General features: G+C 44.7%; 1 protein-coding gene across 1 annotated transcript in view; it reads left to right on the top strand.

The window, feature by feature from the left end:
- Positions 1-16069, top strand: part of HEPHL1 (hephaestin like 1) — a 33445-nt gene extending 17376 nt beyond the window's left edge. The window contains exons 9-20 of the mRNA XM_009470364.2: positions 1680-1891; positions 2340-2490; positions 3698-3910; positions 5967-6180; positions 7822-7961; positions 8674-8814; positions 11944-12050; positions 12487-12709; positions 13459-13598; positions 14204-14363; positions 15707-15787; positions 15867-16069. Coding sequence (XP_009468639.2) covers positions 1680-1891; positions 2340-2490; positions 3698-3910; positions 5967-6180; positions 7822-7961; positions 8674-8814; positions 11944-12050; positions 12487-12709; positions 13459-13598; positions 14204-14363; positions 15707-15787; positions 15867-16069 — 1985 coding nt within the window. The remainder of the gene's footprint in view (positions 1-1679; positions 1892-2339; positions 2491-3697; positions 3911-5966; positions 6181-7821; positions 7962-8673; positions 8815-11943; positions 12051-12486; positions 12710-13458; positions 13599-14203; positions 14364-15706; positions 15788-15866) is intronic.
- The last annotated feature ends 3387 nt before the right edge of the window (positions 16070-19456 follow it).

The raw sequence follows: 19456 nt of genomic DNA, 5'->3' as shown, positions 1-19456 counted from the left end.
AAATCAATACAAAAGGCTTCATTACATTCTGTTGTCTCTAGTTGCTGACCTTGCAACACAACAAATTCACCAGCAGTCCCCAATGAAACAACTGGCTTGACTTCAGCCTTGAAGTTATCTGCACACATCCTAATGCCTCCCATGTCAGATGTAGTTCCCTGATGGAAGTGCAGCTTCCCTCTGCTCACAGTCCTGTCGTGCTTTCGTTTAACATTCCCCAGTAACAGTGCCCATCAGCATTGCACGCTTTGGTGTGGAGCAAAATCATACCAAATCCTACAATTCAGCAGCAGAGCGTGCTGCACACCTCTGGGTCTTTGGAGAGGAACCTGACTCCTGATTCATCAACAATCTTTCTGCCCCTTCTCTCCTTGTAACCCTTGTGTCTTGGATTTCCATCACACCTATCTACAAGTGTACACATGTAGAGGCCCCACAGGGGCTGTAGGTTTACACTGAAGGTAAATGATTTTTCAAAGGCTGTGCATTGTCTGAGTGCAGCTTATTAATGTGAAAATACTGTACATAAATGTACCTACAGACATCTACAGATGTCTGCAGACATCTTTTTTCAATTGTACTCTCAGGAAATACTCTTCCATGTTGCATTTGACATTTGCCCAATCTCACAGGGTTTTTAACTCCAAATCAACGATCTCCTCATTGAGCACTGTTGCGGGATGAATCCAGTAGTATCAGATACTGTCGAAGCAGTACTCTACTTTGTATTGCGATTTGGGGCAAATAGTATGTGTTCATATGTAATACTGCTATTTTCACTCGTGTCTAAGTTTTCAAGAGGATTCTCTTGGAGTATTAGAGAGGAGTATCAGATCGGTGCAGTCTGCTGCTGCCAGTTACATTTGACCGTTATTAAACAAAATTTCTGATTTGATCTGATTTGATCTTCCTCATAGCAAAGACCAGAAAGGCTACTTAGCACTTTTTTTCTACAAAGGGTGCAGGGCTGACCCTTTTTCCCAACTTTCCTTTCAAGTCCCTTTTGTAAGTCCTCTCTGAGTTGGATACCAACACCGCTTTTCAGTGGCTAAATTACACAAGCGGTGCTACATCCACCCTATGCAGAGCAGCAGACAATGGCCCAAATCCTTTAAAAACAGCTTCCAAAAAAAGTAATAGCAACCGCCCTCTGGAGACTCTGGCAGAGGTTCCTGTGCATTGCTACAAAATCAAAAAGAAACAATTACCAGGATCAGATTTGTTCTGAATTTCTAAAGAGCCACAGCTGCAACTCCACTCACTGATGTAATTGCTTTGTTGGTGCTTAATAAAAAGCCAGAGTCTGTGTTTGTGCTGCAGATGAATCTCATGATAGGGCAGGTAAGCTACAAACATTAGAAGAAGTCATTTAAGCACAAGGATGAGCTCTGCGTGTCTTGTCTGACTGAGTCCAGATAATCCGGATAGCATTGGAAGGTGTCTGGGTGAAGCAGCTAAACTTGTTCTGCAGGGAACGGGCCTGCCCCCATGGCACAGGACTCCAGTGAGATGTCCCCATGGCATAAATGCCCAGACTATGGGATGGTGCTCGAGCTGTGACTGCAAGGGGGAGCTTGCCTGCAGGAATCAGCAGCTAGGTCTGACTCCCAGCTAACGCCTGTATTCAGGAAGACAAAACTTTCCTGTAACCATGGTGCTTCTCAATTTTCTCTCTGCAGGCTATCTGAAGCCAGGAGCCCATGTTAAGCCAGGTGAAACCTTCACATACAAATGGAGGGTGCCTGAAAATGGAGGTCCAACAGAGAGTGACCCCCCATGCCTGACCTATCTGTACTACTCAGCCACCGATGCCGTCAAGGACACCAACTCGGGCCTCGTGGGGCCTTTGCTGGTCTGTCGGAAGAACGCGCTGAATCACGACGGGACGCAGGTGCCCAATATGGACATCTGCTTGTCCCTAACAGCAGGGTGGTGCACTGGGGGGGTTCCCATACGGGCCAATTTGCCCAGTTCCCAGCTCAGTTTTAAGAGATTAAACAAATGTCATTCCTCAGGGTAAAAGCTGACCTAAGGGGATGGTTAGGAAGATGAAACTGTCATTCCCCAGTATTCTGGCTTGTCCCTAGGTTTTCCATCTTTTCCATGCACTTATTAGCAATGAATGCATCTTTCCATCCTAAGTAAGTAATGGACACTTTATTTATCCTTCTGGCTGATGGGAAAGTGCCAATCCCTGTCTCCACAAGGACATAAGAAGGCAGCTGCAATTTTCCAGGGAAAGAAAGCTTTGTTAAAAAAAAAAAAAAAAAAAAAAAAGTTTACTTGGGTAATTCTGCAAAGACTTTTTTTTAATGTCTTGGCTTCCTTCTTGGCTACAGAAAGGAATAGACAGAGAATTTTATCTCCTCTTTTCGATCTTCGATGAGAATGACAGCTGGTATCTGAACAAGAATATCGAAGCATTTACTGGAGACCCTTCAAAAGTAGACGAAAATGATGCAGATTTCAAGGAATCCAACAAAATGCATGGTATGAAATATCTAATATCTGTTAATGATACCTTTTCTTCAATCATATTAGGAAGATGAGTTGGCAGATTTTATCATCATTCATAGCCGAGTGCAGTGCACTGGCAGGTGAGGTGGAAAGCTGTCAGTCAGCTTATGGCCAGCTCCTGATGCCCTTGGAATGCAAGTTGAAACCCCAGTCATATTAGCAATGAATGCATCCACCTACTGACTACACGTGGAGAAAGGGAACAGAGTGTAGCTTTTAGATGCAACACTTGCATCTATAAAAAGGCATAATGCCAGAGCCAGGCACCAACTGCAGAACAGGCCAATGTTCACTGGTGATTTAAATTTCACTGCTGGCCTTGGCACTGACTCAGACAATGAAGGTCCACCTGCTCTGCTCTGCCAGCTCCCACTTGGGCAGTGACCACCTCTGGAAGAGGAGAGGCAAAGACTAGGGGAATGGCCAATAATATTTTAAAACATCACTTCTGGATGTAAGTACCTGACTTCAGCACGGACGTCCTCCAAGCTATTCCTGACATGACAGACTTGAGCAAATCACATAACTTCTCTTTGCTTTAGTTTTCTGAAGAGCACTGAGAATATATATTGTTAGAGAGCCTCGGGGCTTTCTGGACCCATCTATTTTATTCTTCTGTTATGAGGTGGTATCTCATACTAAAGTTTTGTTCTGCCATAGTATCTTTCACCCAGTGATCACAGAGAGCATTTGAGCATTAGGGAGTTTAGCCTCATAAGACCCTTGTGAAAGAAAGAGATACATTTTGGAAGTAAAAGTGAAAATCAAAGGTAAAAATCACATAAAAAGGCTCCATCAGAACTGAATTTATAACTTAGATGCTTTATGGCCCATTCCATGGCCTTAATGGTCCAGTTATACATTCTCCAGACTGAAAGGAGGTACCTAATTTATAAACTTAACTCATGTCTCTGAGGCACCCTGAAAAGCTCAGAGGAGAAGTGCCATATCACTGCAAAGGGCTATTAAAAGTTTTCACAGGCTAAAAAAAAAAGGTAGAAGCTCAGAGTTTATAGGAATAGCATTTAGATATTAATCTGGTGTCATCCAGTGCTACCTTTGCTTCACAAAATGCCCCTTTAATTAATGTTGCGACTTTCTGAGCCGGGAAGGTGGTAGGAGGCTCTGTGATGAGTTTCCATCGACCTGCTGCCAACCAGGCTCTTTCCTTCTCCTCCAGCTGTCAACGGCTACTTGTTTGGTAATCTGCCAGGCCTGGCCATGTGCAAGGACGACAAGGTCTCCTGGCACCTCATCGGGCTGGGCAGTCACTACGACATGCACGGGGTTCATTTCCAAGGAAACACCATTGACCTGAGAGGGACGACGAGGGACGGGCTGGCCTTGTTTCCTCATTTATCAGGGACGGCACTGATGCAGCCAGATCGCGTGGGTATGTTCTTAAACTTATCTTGGTGGTTTGGCACGTGCAGAAATCAGGCAGCCAAAATAACAGTCGGTGAGATGCTCTGCTCTGCACAAGGGAGCCTGAAAGCGTGGAGACTGCGGGGACCTGGCATAGCTGAGAATTCAGGCTGGTCTGCTCTTCTGGGAAGGTGCTATAAATCAAATATGTACGTGCACCAAAGAGCAGAGGCTTTGATGACCTTGGGATCGGCAGAGCAGCAGGCAGAGAGATCACTAACAGGATGCTCACAGAATTTCCGTAACTCTCAAAACAGGCTTTTTTTAGCAAAGATAAAATTCACTGCTATGTAGGTAGTCAGCATCATTTAAGGTATTTTAGGACTTCAATAATAGTTTTTCAATAATAGTTAGTCTTTAGGAGTTTCTTCAGGAGCGTATACATTAAAGACACTTTTAATTCTCATGTATAACCCAGTGATACATTCTTTAAACTCAGAGCCGGTGAACTGTTTGTTGGAGACACCAGATAAGCTTAATGACAAAGAGTGCAATGCTACTCTTTTTTACATTGGTGCAACTCTGTTTAAATCAACAGAGTCATCAGAGTTGCGCAAGGCTATGCCAAGGGTTAGACCTCTGGTGCTGGTGTCTATAAGACAGCAGATTCTTTTCTTATGCATATCCCATACGTTTCCAACACCTGTCATGAAACTGCACTGCAGGACTCACACTAAACAATATATTATAGGAGATTATTAATTTTTGCCAGCTAACCTTCTACTGGCAATGAGGGAAACTGAATGAACTATCAGATCTTTACAATCACTAACGCATGTGATTTTCTTTAACTGCATGTTATTTTACCTTTTTCACCACTTTTGCCCTAGAAGCACAAGGAACAGACGGAGACCCAGTCTGGACAGAGCTATGCTTCTAATTTTGGTTCCGTCACTGATTCACATACAAAGCAGTTGTGAAAGTGCTTTCCTCCTTCACAAGAGTGCTAGCAGGTGGAGCTACACAGGACTACACTGTGGTCAGCTTCTGCTTGAGTAAACGGGAAGGAGAGTGCAAATGTTAAAATCTGCCCATGGACATGCCAAAAGATGCTCCCACTGTCGCTGCAGCCTTTAACTATCAGAGCTACAAAAAAAATGGCTCATGGTGGTCTGGCCTTTCATGGAGGGAGAGCAAAGGGTCAGAAAGTTGCAGTTTAACTCAAGTGGTTTTATACCATATAGGTGCATATAAACAAATGTCTATAAGCAGCATCTCCCTGTTTGTTAGAGGCACTCTTGTATAATGGGTCTGTATCTGTATTGCAAAGCCTCTAAGAGGCCTCCATTAGCCTGATTACACCCAAGGCTGGCACAGCGGCTCTGTGCTCAGGGACAAGGAAACAGCGTCTCTGAAACACTCACCGTTTCTCTGTGCCTTTATTGCAATGCACACTCCTCCTACATCTTCTGCATGGGCAGTGCTGGTGAAGGCTTACTGGCAAGCTTGTTCCTGCTGCTGGACACCTAATCAATTGCTTTTCAGAGCTCCCTTGGCTACGCTAGTCTAACTCAAATGGTTAGAAGTAATTTCTGGAGATTTTTGAGTGAAGATGGAGCAGGCTAGTGTTTCCTACAGAGCAAAAAGTTACTTGCTGACTTATGGATCCCCATTTGTGTCTGCATTCACATTTCACTTTTAGTTGAAGAACCTGTTGTAATGTAGGAGTTACAGGCCACAAGCCTGCCGTGTCTTATGTGCATGTTTACTCTTGAGTGTGTGAATGTCAGTCTGAATCCCCATCCTCTTACATCTTGGGACCATAGAGCATGTGGTGAGTAAAGGAGATGATTGGCACATATCCATTTAATCAACTAGTTTCTCCTTCAGTCCCCTTAATTTTTCAAAGCCAGTGAGCTCCGAGTGATATAAGCGTCCCCTCACTTGGCTTTCCATACAGCATCACAGATTAATAAAGTTTGTTTCAGGACAGATCAGAGATGTACAAGGCACAGGACCTAATTTGCCAAGCTGCTTTTTAAACTTTTTTAAATTGCCTAAATCTCATGCACTTTCCTTTCCAGGCACATTCAAAGTGGTTTGCAGGACTTTTGATCATTTTGTCGGTGGGATGAAACATCTCTACGAGGTCAGCAGCTGCCGTAATACCACCCGAGCCCAGCAGCAGCATGGAGCCATGAGGCTCTACTACATCGCTGCGGAGGAGGTGGAGTGGGATTATGCCTCAAATAAGAGCTCGGCACCGAAGATTTACAACATCAGCAGCAATGAGGAAAGGTACCAAAGGAAAAAATGCTTGGACATGGGGCACCCTTATAGTGGAGGGGGAACTTTGAAGCATCCTTTCATGAAGCCAGCCTCGTACTTTTTAGGAGGCACTCTTTGCCAAACAAACTAAGAGAAAATGTATTTATAAAGTGACAGCCTCTCAGACTAGACTAGTTCATAGGCAGCATTTTCAAATGTTTTCATCTCAGAGTGTCTTGTAATGCTGTTGAACCCAAGAAGGCTTCCAAGTCCCTAAATCCATGTGTGTCTTCCAGCCCTGGCTCAACCCTACAATGATGCCCCCCATCTCCCTCCTCTCCCTTCCTCCCTCTCCCCAGTCTCCCCATCCCAGTGCTCTGGTTTTCACAGAGAAGAAACCCAGGTACCTGTCCCAGATGTGAGCCCCTGCAAGCAGTGCAGGTGCATTAGGGAGGTGCTGAGCCTGCTTCACTGCAGCGTGGTGGCCCCTGGCTCCCCTGGAAAAGTCGGAACGCAGTAACAGCCACAGGCGAATCACATCCACACTGCACTGTGCTAAGGAATAAAAAGCATGTGCAGAAGATACGCATTCCAGATCATATTGCACAGGGAGGTCTCTGAGACCACTTTGGTGAAAACAAAAGGGAGCATATTTAAAGAATAAACCTGAGAAAAGTGGCTGGGAAGCTGCACCCTATAAAGAGGAAGAGTATGGTGGAGTCAGTAGAAAATACACCTGAAAAATCACAGGTGATGAAGCGTGTTTAAAGAAAATAGTAACTCCAATATTGTCAAAGGCTGCTGTTGCACACGCAGCATATTACTACAGTAGGCAGTATTCCTGGGGCATTTTTTTCTTTTATTTAGTATGTTGTGAGCCAACCTCGCAACTCCCCTGCCAGGGGCACCTTGGAGAGGAGCTGCCAGGAGACAGAGCTGCTCTCAGAAGAGGGTGAACACTCCCCTCCGCAGCTGGTGGCGAGTGTCCTCTGCTGGCGAGCCGGCCCTCCGGGGTCCCACAGGAGCAGCACCAAACTGTGGGTGACTGCACAGCCCTGGAGGGCACAGAAAAGCATCCTCTGCCAGGTGCAGAAGGGAAAATACATTTCTCACTTTATCTTCATGCTGGGAAAGCATCCAGCCCTGGGCAGTACACAGCAGCAGGAGGGCAGGGTAAAGCAGCCCCCTCTTATCTCAGATGATGGCATTTGCTTTTGCAAGTATAGGCTTCGGTTTTCATCTTCCTGCGGCTGACTAATAGCCAAGATAGTGAAAGCAGCCATCGTGATAAGAGGATTCAGGTTTGCAGGGACAGGCAATATCTTTTATCGGAGCGGAGGATGCAGCTGGAGGGAGTGGCCAAACCCTCTCTTAGCTTGAATTTCATCTCTGCTCTGACAGCTGTGGTGAAGGATTTGTGTTCCCAAAAGTTTGTGGTGAGTGCAACACATCCTCAGCTTTACCTGTTTGAAGAGGGTGTGCATTTAGTCGGGATTATCACTGTTGTTATTTGCTGTCAAAAATCTCTTGCAGGATGCAGGGCTTCACATCAATCAGCATGTTGGACCAAGCCATATGTTCTTATCACATCTACTGTGAATAACACAACAGCTACTAGCCTTTAGATATATAAGGTTTAGAGCTTTTAATTTTTGCCTTTTTATTTTGCAGCTATGGGCATGTTTTCCTGAGCCAAGCAGAAGATCTAATTGGCTCAAAATACAAGAAGGTGGTTTACAGGGAGTACACAAACAGCAACTTCACGCAGCGCAAAGTGAGGACGGAGGAGGAGGAACACTTGGAAATCCTGGGCAAGTAGCTCTCGTGGCTTACAGACCGAGCCTGATAAGTGAGAGGATTGCTTTCCAAAACCAAAGCGTTTTCCCAGCTTTGTTTACATGGAATAAGGAGTTTCTTAAGGAGTACCAACAGGGAGGATGCAAAAATGGCAATTCCAGGATTCACCTTAACATCAGAGCATGTAACATGGTGGGGGCTCTTGTAGGTGCATTAAGTCAATATTAAGGGGCTGGATTTGTATCCGAAATTGGGCAAGACAAAATGTTGCGCGTGTCATAAAATAACCATGAGCTCATGTTTTTTATGGGACAAGAAGGGGGCAACAACTGGTCATAAAGTGGTTAACACCCTCTAGGAATTTCCTTTTTTGCAGTGCAAAACTAAAAAAATAGTTAAAAAACAGAGCCCTTAGCAGTTTAAGAAATAAAATTTTGAGAGTTACAAAAGCTATCCACAAAAGTTTTCCTTAAAAACGAGCTGTCCAAAGACCTGTTTCCACATGAACAGTTCTTCTCATTGACTGAAAAGAAAAAAGATTATTTATATATATGGAGCTTTTAATCAGCTGACATAACAGACCAGTTTTGATGGCTTCACTGAAAGAACAGAAAAGCCTGAGGGTTTTGAGAAAGACCATGGCTCCTTTCCTAGGCCAAGCTATTGAAAATCTGTTAAAATTAAGAAAAGCAGCATTAATCACCAGCATCTCCTGTTTTAATTTAGGGCCGTTACTCCATGCTGAGGTTGGTGACTCTGTTCTGGTTGTATTTAAGAACAAAGCCAGCAGGCCTTATTCGATAAGTGCACATGGTATAGAAGAAGTGGGTTGTGAAGAACAACCTGAGACACCAATTACCCTCCCCGGTAAGGATGTTGTTTTTTTTTTTTTAATTTGAGCTACAAAGGCCATACGTAAAAGCATTTTAACACACGAATGGTAATCCCTGTTTCAAGCTAACACATACCTGTATGTCCTTCCAGACGTAACACGCTCAGCGTTTATTCAGATACGATTCTGTGTTGTTATACATGTAGGTTCTTGATCAAGTGAGCATGTCTGGGCAGAGAGTGAACCTTTGTTCTATCAAGGATAGAAACAGGAATGTAATATCACTGGACAACCTCCAAAAAAGGCAGAAGCAGGCCCATAATCATGGCAAGAGAAGTGTAAGCCAGCACTGTATTTGCCCCAGATTGACACTCTAACATTTTAAAAACTGAGAAATTCAGTGGTAGTGTTGTAGTTGGCAATGTTAACTCTGCCTCTCTGTTAATGTAAACAGAATTGGCATCTGCATTCAGAGCTGGTGCATAACATGCAAAATGTCACTGTCACGTGATTCAAAAATCGTTGAAGAAGCGTACCAAATATGCTTCAGTTTCTACAGAGGAAAATAGTTCTCACAGCACTGAAATTTTTCATATAGAAAAATCCCTGCTAAAATTTTTGTACTTCAATTTTTATCTTGGGTTTTATATTTTAGTAGGAAGCTAAACTCAAACCCAGGCGTTATAGTCAATCCAAAATGTACATACCTTTTCTTTCCATCAGGCATGCAATTTTTTTCATGGTATTTGTGAGCTTCAGTGTGAAACTAAATGAAAAGAAATTCTGATGTACTAAACCTCTCTGGAAGCTGAAATCTCTTTCTTGTAGGTAGCTGTATCGATACAGTACAATCACACACAAATTCATGGCCAAATGTGAGGCAGCACCTGCCTTGCTGGGGTATGATGAATGAATACTTGTGGTTAATATATGAAAAAAAAAAAGGAGCTGATTTATATGATTCCCTTGTTTTGTTATTTGCTCCATGATGTTGTCGATGCTGTTTTGTTGTCAGTCAAGGTGTTAAGACTGGGAACACTATTGCCATGTCTCCTGTGTCCACATGGGAGCAGGCTTGGGATGAGTTAGACGAGGGAAGGTGTCAAGGTGTCTGCGTTTGACACTAAGCCAAAGGAAAGGACTCTTCAGCAAGATCTAAAGACAGACTTTTCCTCAGGAGTTTGGAAGCAGCAGTTAACATGGAAAACAAGAACAAGAATAATTCCTGGGCACTTCAGTTCCCACCACCATCATCTTGAAATACTTGCTGTCTCTCTTCCTAGGCCAGGATGGACTGCTCACCCCAAGCTCCCCAGAGCCCATCTAGTTCTACTAAATCCTGAACCAGTCATCAGTCAGATTTATATCCTGCTAAATTGTGCTCCCAAGAGCACTGCCAGCTCCTACAGAGACTGTGGGTGGCATGGTAAAGAGATGTAGAGAGCAGATCCATAGCAGCTTAGGCCAAAACAGCTCTCAGCTGCCACAGCTTTGTCCTCTCCCTGTCCATTCCTCCATTTACCCAGCAGCAAAAAGGGAGAAAACATCCATTTTCCTCTTGTTTATCAGTCTTTTCAGCGGTTATGCTTCATTTGCATTTCAAAGATAGGTCTTTGATGCCATCTGAAGCGTCTCAGGTTTTAAGTAGAGTGGAGATTTTTCCATCTACACCCTCCAAACGTCCTGAAGTGAGGAGTAAAAAGCAAGGAAGTGGTGAAGGACCATGGCCAGGATCTCTTCTCATGTCATGCCCTCTAAGAAGGGGTGATGACATGTAGGTTAGCTAGAGGTGGATGGCAAACCCTGGTGTATGTCTCCATGGCATGAATGCTTCTGATACTGAGGGGTTTCTTGTTCATGTTTTCTGTCCTATTAGCGTAGTGTTGTGTCTTGAAAGCTGTTCTGATCTCTGATTAAGTGCATAAACCCATGCTGTAAAGAACAGAAGGTGCTTGTCATGTAAGATTAAATGATATTGCAACATTTACGTGAGACTCATCTCATATAGTATGGTATTTGAGAGTCACCATTTCTTTTTTTGTACTTATTGTTGTACAATAAAACCCACTATTACATGATCCATCAAAACAGCGTAGTGACTCAGTGACACAAAACTAGGCTCCGTCACTTCACAACCATTTAAGCTTGAAAACTCTCCTTTGCCCTGATGCCCACAGCTGTTGGGTTGTGGCTGTACTAAGACCATGGCCAAGAGCTCTGTGATTTCCTTGTGTTCCCCTGACTCATAGTATGTCCCCAGCTGTTCTTGGCTTTTGTCACCCTGGAAGACTTTTGGGCCAGAGACTGCCTGGTTCAACATTTCTCCACCACTTAAAAGGGCAAGGTTTTGACCACATCTTGGTCTCCTACCCTTTCCTGCAGTACCAGCAAAAAAACAAAGCATGGAAACGCAGCACAGGCAGTTCATCTGAACGTAGGTGTGGGTGTGTGTTCAGTGTAGAGAACTGATCCTCACCCAAATAGATAATTTCCCCATCAGATTGGGTTTTTTTAGTCAAATCAGATGTCAGGAAATGTCTGCTCAGGAAGGATGTGGCAGAGGTGATGGCTTTTGGGAAGGGACAGGGCTTCTTCAGTAACTGCTGAGGAGAGGGGACTTAGCTGGAAGAGGGAAGGACTCTCTTGTTGCTCCCGGTCAGCAGGTCAGTACGTACTCAATTCTCCTCTGCTGGCCCAGAGCTGATACACTGCTGCAGCACACTCTGCAAAATCCCAGGGGCAACTGCCACATCTCTGTGCCCCTTTCAACAGAGAAAGTGATGGAAATATTTGCTGGAGCTTGGCTCCTGACACCTTCAGCTGACCTTAAGCATCGGCATCCAAGATCATCAACCTGCTACAAGTTTTGCCCATGGAGAAAGATGAAAAGTCCTATGTCCAAACTTCCCTCTGGGGGATGCCACTGTTGCCACCATCATTTGCAGACCTCCTTTTCTGGGGGCTATCTGCCTTTGGTTACACCACTGGAACCTCACTGACCTCCTGGAAGGCAGAATCATGTCCACACCCCATTGCTGCATGCTTACACAGATAGTTTTGATACAGATCATTTTTTGATGAGGAGGGTATCAGATCTCAGTTACATACTATTCAAAGCCTCTAATACCCAGCTGCTCTTGGTAAAACTGTTCTCTCTGTTTCAGGGGAAATAAACACGTACAGGTGGAACGTCCCAGAACGATCTGGTCCTGGTAAAACAGATCCAAACTGTATCACTTGGGTTTATTATTCAACTGTGAATTTTGTAAAGGTAACCAAGAAATGGTCACTAAAGATTACACTGCTCTGGATAAAGCATCCTGCCTTGCATAATGTTTCTGAAAGGATCCTGCTTCTCATTTATGCGAGGACCACAGGCTGGAGGAATGATTTACAGAGCTAGATGCTTTGTTGTCTTTGATAACAGTTGCACATGCCTGGGTAATTTAATCTACTGAAATCCCCAGGGATACACCATGGTAATGTGATTCCTTCCTTAAAGAATAGTTGAAAGGATTTTGGGTGAAGGCAAAACATTACTTTGGTACATTAACATAGGGACATGTAGGGAAAGATATCTAATCAGACAGAGTCATGATTTTTTCTCATCTGATAGGAAAATGGCATTTCATCTTTAGTTAATCTGTATCTATTTCATAACCGAAGGAACTAGAAAATTTATAATGCATATATTTGTTTTATTTCAGGACACATACAGCGGTCTGATTGGGCCTCTCGTAGTTTGCAGAAAAGGAATTCTAGATGAAAGAGGCCTAAGGAAAGACATTGATCGTGAATTTACCCTTCTGTTTATGGTGTTCGATGAAAATGAATCCTGGTATTTGAAAGAAAATATCGAAACATACCTTCATAAGAATCCTGATGATTTTAATTCCACTGAGAACTTTGTAGAAGGCAACAGCATGCATGGTATGTAGGACTCGGTGGCAGCAGCCAAGAGGACAGAGGTTTATTTTTCACAGCCCTTTTAGGAAGGCATTGCACTTAGCCTGCAATTACCCAACCATGTGACAACTTTATAAGCTGCAACTCTGGAAACAAAAAGATTTCATGAGGCCCAGCCAGGATATTTTTCTAACAAGATAGTTTAATCTAATACTCATGGGAAGAGGCTGCCCTGCCAGACTTCCCTTGTCATTTGGGAACTGCGTTCCTTGCAGGCTTGTTTTGTAGGAGCGTAAGGGTGACATTTTAAAACCATGGCTGTAGTAACAACCAGCCCAGGAGCCAGGCAGACCAGACTGACGGGGGCAGGAACAGCCCTGGCAAAGCAAACTTCTCTTTCTACAGATGGTACTCATTTTCGGCAACAACTCTATTCCCTCTTTTTCCATGTAGCTTCTCAGCATAAATCCTGATTGTTCAAGACACTGATCCCAACCAGTAAAAAACCTATCATCTCATGCTTTTGAAGACAGAAAAGATAGGTGCTTCTGTGCACTTAGATGATTTGGAAACTGAAACACAAATGTGACTGTCTCCTGGCAGTGGCAGTGGTCACTATGGAGAGCTCCTGCCCTGGCCACGCGTGTGTGTCCTCTCTCTGCCTGGGCACCCCTTCTCCCTGGAGAGAAAGTGCAAAGGGTGCCTGAAGTGGAGGTTATCATCACCCGTACCCTGGCCAATTATTAATCCGTCCTATTTTGTCATTCTTCCAGCAATCAATGGGAAGATTTATAACAGTCTCCTGGGTCTAACGATGAATGAAGGTGATAGGACCAACTGGTATTTGATTGGAATGGGCAATGAAGTGGATATACATACAGTCCACTTCCATGCAGAGACCTTCATCTTTAAGGTTGGTAAAATTAATCAAGGTAAAACCTTTACAGTGTGACAGGAAATTTCTGCAAAAAAAGTCCAGGTTCTAGCCTAGTTTTGCAGCTTGGGCCTGGAGCCTTGGGCTGATGCTGAGATTGGTGGGAGTTTTGCACATGAAGGAAATACAATGAGATCCGTGCAAAGCTTCTATCACTCTGAGCCTGTTATGACACATGAATAAATGTCACTATTAGAGGACATGGTTAGGTGGGTTAAAATATATATTTACCCATGGGTATATGGGAAGATACAGGGAGGAAATCAGAGAGAGTTATGCCTGCTTACAGCATGGTTTTATGTTGTGACAGCTTGACACTGGCAGGACTATCTGTCTTGCAAAGAAATACCTATGCTCAAACAGCACTTGAAGTCCTGAGGAGGGGTCTCCTGTTGTTAATTAATTAATTGATTAAGTGAGGGATGTCTACAGACCTCAGTTTCCCTGTGTGAGGCACACTAGAGAAGCATAACAAGAAGCATTTGATCTGCCTTGAGGAGCTGAAAGTCTAACTGGAGTATTTCAGTGCCCATGGAGGGTATTTGAGGCAAGAGTCTGACGATGCTGGTTTTGCCTTGCCACAGACAGATAAGGACCACAGAGGAGACGTATACGACCTTTTTCCTGGGACTTTCCAGACAGTTGAACTCATAGCAGAAAACCCTGGAACGTGGCTTCTGCACTGCCACGTGGCTGATCACATCCACGCTGGCATGGAAACAACCTACACCATCAATAAATCAGGTGCAGTATCAGAAACAGTCCTAGGACTGGGAGGCGGTACCGCAGCAGATTGGATGGAAGGCAGGGAGGAAAGGAGGAAAGCTAATGCCAATGCTACAACCTGCACGCTGGTGGGAAGCACCTGTAAATTACTGCCGTGGCCAGTTAGCATCGTCTAGGGACAGGACAAACACCCCTAATGACATGGCAAAGACAGTAATCTTTGCTGCAGTCTGCAACTTAAAAACAGTTGGTGCTTCACAAGAGCCCCTCTAAGACAGTGGCAGCCATTAGTCACCCGCAGGTGGTGCAGAAAACAACTGCAAAGCTATTTTTTAGCCTTGCTGCCACGTGATGTGCTGGAGGGTCTGCAGACTGGCAGGGTGCTGCTCCTCCCTGCGATCACTGCCAGCTCACGGCGCTGTCTGAGCTCCTTTCTGCACGGGCAGAGACCAGCTCTGATGGTGATGACCAGATACAAGATGCTCCAGAAAATGACTGTTCACCCTCTCCAAGAAATAGGTGATCTTTTGACTAAGAAAAGTTGGTAAAATTTGTGAGTGGTGCTGGTCCCTTCCACCACTTGTGAGTGAAGTCAGAAGTGCTTTGTCAGCCTCTCCACATCACAAAATTTCACTTAACATCTGGGTCCAGCATCTCCTGCCCGGGTCTCTGCTGTGCTTGCCAGCTCCGCAGGGGCTGCAACAGTGCCAGCAGGCACACCTTGTACCTGTAACCCTGTAGTAGCAGGATGACAAACGTAATGCCAAACACAGCCAAGATACTCCTTTCTTGGACAAGGTGAATTTGTTTTATAACACATGTTTGTTCAGGCTGTGAAACTTCAAATGAACAAGCAAATGCAGAACTGAATCATAGTATCATAGAATGGTTTGGGTTGGAAAGGACCTTTAAAGATCATCTAGTCCAAACCCCCTGCCATGGGCAGGAGCATCTTCACGAGATGAGGTTGCTCAAAGCCCCCGTCCAACCTGACCTTGAACACTTCTAGGGATGGGGCATCCACAACTTCTCTGGGCAACCTGTGCCAGTGCCTCATCACGCTCATCATAAAAAATTTCTTCCTTACGTCCAATCTAAATCAACCCTCTTTCAGTTTAAAACTGTTATGCCTTGTCCTATCGCTACATTACTTATGTAATGAAGTAACAAAGATGCCTATAGAGAAGGGGGACGTTGCCCACGGAGCTGCCCAGAGCAACAGCTGTGCTGATCTAATAATGATTTCTGTTCAGATCAACAAGGTAGAAGGAATTAAATAAAATCAAGGCTACTTTTCCAGAAGACAAAAAAGTGTTTATTAAGGTTTTTATCTTAACTATGGTTTCTCTCTCTCCTCACAGACCGGGAAGCTCCTTCAGAAGGAGGACTCACAACTGGAGCATACGACACAACTACTGCAAAAAATAAGACCATTGCAAAGGGTAAGGATTTCTTAAAATGTCATTTAAAACTCTTCAGATTAATGCATAGATTTCTCATTAACTACTTCTCTTTTAACAGATTATGACAGCAAAGGGAGCAATTTTTTTGGCAAAACTTTGAGTTCTGGAGAAGCCAGCCTGATACTTGCAGCCTTTTTTTTCATTGGACTTGTTCTGCTGTCAACAGTATTAACCTTCTTCTGCCTCGTCACCCGCCAGGGAAGCAAGATCCATTACACGGCTCTGCATGACAAAAGTGCACTTCTATCAGATTCCCTGTAAATCCCCACTTTTAGCATCATTCACAGAGCCGCACTGGATTTCATGACATGCTGCTAATAAAACTGGAGCAAGACATGCTGATAGTCCTACCCCGTAGCCAGTGCTCGCAAGAGTGAACATGAGCTGCAGGGTTCAGCTCCGAGAGCCACGTACCACCCATCACCGTTTCCACTCCTCTGGAGTTCAGCTGAGCTTTGCCCAAGATCAAATTTGGCAGACGAGCAGAGCAGCACACCTCTCGGCATCCACACCAGCCGCAAAGGACTTACACGGGAGTGAGGAGCGGGCAGCACGGCATCCATGTGCTCTGTGCAGAAATACGGGCTTCCCACTAGGGAATAAATACCACCAGGGACTGTTTTAAGCATGCCGGCTTCTGAAGGAGCAGGTGTCAATGTGGAAGTCTCCACGGTTTCCCAAAGTCCGGCTCAATGAATTCACTGACATTTAAGCGATTCCCCTTTTTTTGGCCTGTTAAATGAGGAAACTGTGCACTGGGGACAGATTTTTAAAGGCATTTAGGGACATACCAATATATTTCAGCACCTGATGGAGTTCAGCAGTGCCCCTGCTGTTAGTTTCTAACAGCTTTTGTTAATCCCTTTAAAAATCTAGCCCTGAGCAACCTCCGAGAAAATTAGGTGACTTTGCAACTGCTGCTCGTTGTGGTCCTGATTCTGTACCTCTTCTTTACACCGCGTAGCACCTCACTCCCTACCTGTAATGAAGCCATCAGGAGGCTGAGCCCTGCGCTCTGCAAGGAAGACAGGCAGAATCAGGCCGTGTTTAGCGATACTTGAATATTTGTAGCTCATTTTTAATTAGATTGTGCTCACCCTTGGCTGCTCACATCAGCTACAGCTCTTGCAGAGGAACTCCAGAACAAACACGTCCGTGAAACTGTTTATCCAAATTTTGGTTTTGAATGTAAATTCAAGTTGCTGGTTTTTTTTTAACTTTATTTTTCCCACTTCTGTATTTTGAAGTATATTCAAATGTAGGAAACTTTACTGCCCATCACTCTTGTTGTAGCTTAATGGTGTCCTGGATTGATGTCCAGTTAACCAACATGTTGAAGTTTCTTGGATGTTTCTCAGTTATTTCTTGATCCTTTGTTTTCCCCAGTCATTCAAGAGCACACACGTGAGGTAGAACTGCAAGACTGAGCCCACATATGAGTTATACCACAGCAATAAACACTTTCAGACTCCTTCTGTAAATCTTCCCTTTGAGCTGACAAAAACAAATACTCTAAGCCCTTTCATCTTTCTGTTTTGTAAACATTAAAATTGAGGTCTCCTGTTCTGTGCAAAACCACTGTCTGTCTGTGCAGAACATTCGCTCTCTGTTTACATACAAAATTAAAGCCTTTCACCTAAACATACACTGTTAATAAAATAAATTCTTTGGTACTTCCCTTTTAAAGTAGCTAATGCATCTGACCTTTTAGAAACACAATCAGAAATATATTTTGACCGTAGAAAATAGCCAGCCAAAGTGATTACAACAATAATAAAAATCCGGTTATTTGTATGAACCTTTTGGCACAGTTCACTTCATCTGTCACGCTTCTCAGTGGGATGGTGGCTGTGAAAGAGGAACGAAGCCTCCAAAGGTCCTCAGGGCCTCAGGACGGCACGGCTGCTTGCCCAGGCGACACAGCCGGCCACAGAGAGCGTGAAGCATCACCGAAAGCGCAAAGCGTTGCATTTCACATTGCCTGCCTGGCGCAGGCAGCCCCGCGGCCAGCTGTGCCCCGGCACCCGTGTTGGAGGACAGCATCTGCGTTGGGCTGAAGGACCAGCGGGAACAGGGAGCAAAGCAACAGAATGAACAACGGAAGAAAACGAACAGGTCACCAGGACAGGTGTGTTCTCCAGAGAGCCCTCCAGGCCCTCCAGTACAAAGAATTTGGATTACTAACTTGGGTAGCAGCTGCTACCTGTCCTAGCACCAAAAGCTCAAAAGGTGACAAATGCGAGATCAACCTTTCAAAACTTCCCAGAGGAATAAGCAGCTCCGACCTCCACACAACGCAAGCTGGTAGAAACTGTTCTAAAAAAGCCCAGAAAAGTGGCCAAAGGAACAAAACAGATCACGGAAGAATCAATACTTTTTTTTTCCTTAAAGAAAATTGTGCCACAGCGAGGTTTTGAAGGATTCAACACGTAGATAAGAGACCTGGATGAATATAGCCTGCTTACATTTCCGTAAGACATTTGAGAAGGTCCTTAGTTAAAGCTTCTTAAAGAAATGAAATCACCATGGGATGAGAGGAAGGGTCCACAGAGGCTAAATAATGGGTCAAAGGACAGAAATAAGTGGCCAGATTTCACAGGGGAAGTCACTCATGGGGTGCTGCAAGGACCCTTGCTCTTCACGGTTTTCTGTAAGGGTTGAGTTTCAAGTTGAGTGACAATCCTAAGTATGTGTAGCGTGAAAAACAAGTGATAAAAATATAAAATTTAGTACTGCTACATTTACAGTAGTACTTGTGGGAAAAAGCAATCCTAACCCTATGTTCATCATACTGCCTAAGCAACCCAGAAATGGGATCTTATTTGCCATAGTTTAATGACAACATGAGCTCAAGTACTCTTTAGTGGGCAGAAAGGCAACTGAATGTTAGGAAGCAGCAGGAATTTAAGAACCGAGCAAACCAGAAAACAGCTTAGTTCCATTATATGAATGTCTGGGACACCTGGGTCTTGAATGCAGTGTGAGTCACATCCCCTGGCCCCGTCCAGGAGAGGACCCAGCAGCACAAGAACAGCACAGAAAGAAGGAAGGGAATCAGGGTTGTAGAACAGTTTCCATATGAGGGATGATTTCCTTGGATTGGGGCTTGGAAAAGTAGAAAGGACAACTGAAAGCAGATAGGATAGAGGTTTGATAAAGGGAGAGCTGAGTGGCAGAAGCAGCCTGAGCTAGGGGAGCGCTAAGTGCAAAGCACCGCATGGGAGGCGGCTCTTCACGGGGTGGACGGTCACCTCCGTAACTCCTGGTCTGAGGGGGCTGAGGAGGATGCTCCGAGCTTACACAGGTTCAGAAAGCAACTGGAAAAATATAAGGGGGAAAATAAATTCGGGGCGATTAAAGGTGAAGGCACGCCACTGACTCCCACAAAAAGTGACTTGAGATGTGGCGGTGGCGACCAAACACGTTGAAATGCCACAGCACACGGTGCGAGGTGCATTAAGGGCTTGGAGCATCTGCCAGAGGCGGTGGGGAGAGAGCTGGGGCGGCTCAGCCTGGAGGAGGAAGAGACGACTCGGGGGGATGCCACCCGTGCCCGCAGACACCTGAGGGGGTGCGGGGCAGGCGGGGCCAGGCTCCGTCTTTGGGGACACCCCGAGGAGCCCCTGCACGACCCCACCTCCTGCTCTC

Source organism: Nipponia nippon, unplaced genomic scaffold, assembly GCF_047370975.1.
Source record: "Nipponia nippon isolate SJK-2023a ecotype South Korea unplaced genomic scaffold, ASM4737097v1 scaffold_2, whole genome shotgun sequence".
Classification (NCBI taxonomy): domain Eukaryota; kingdom Metazoa; phylum Chordata; class Aves; order Pelecaniformes; family Threskiornithidae; genus Nipponia; species Nipponia nippon.
This window is presented reverse-complemented; position numbering and strand designations above follow the sequence as displayed.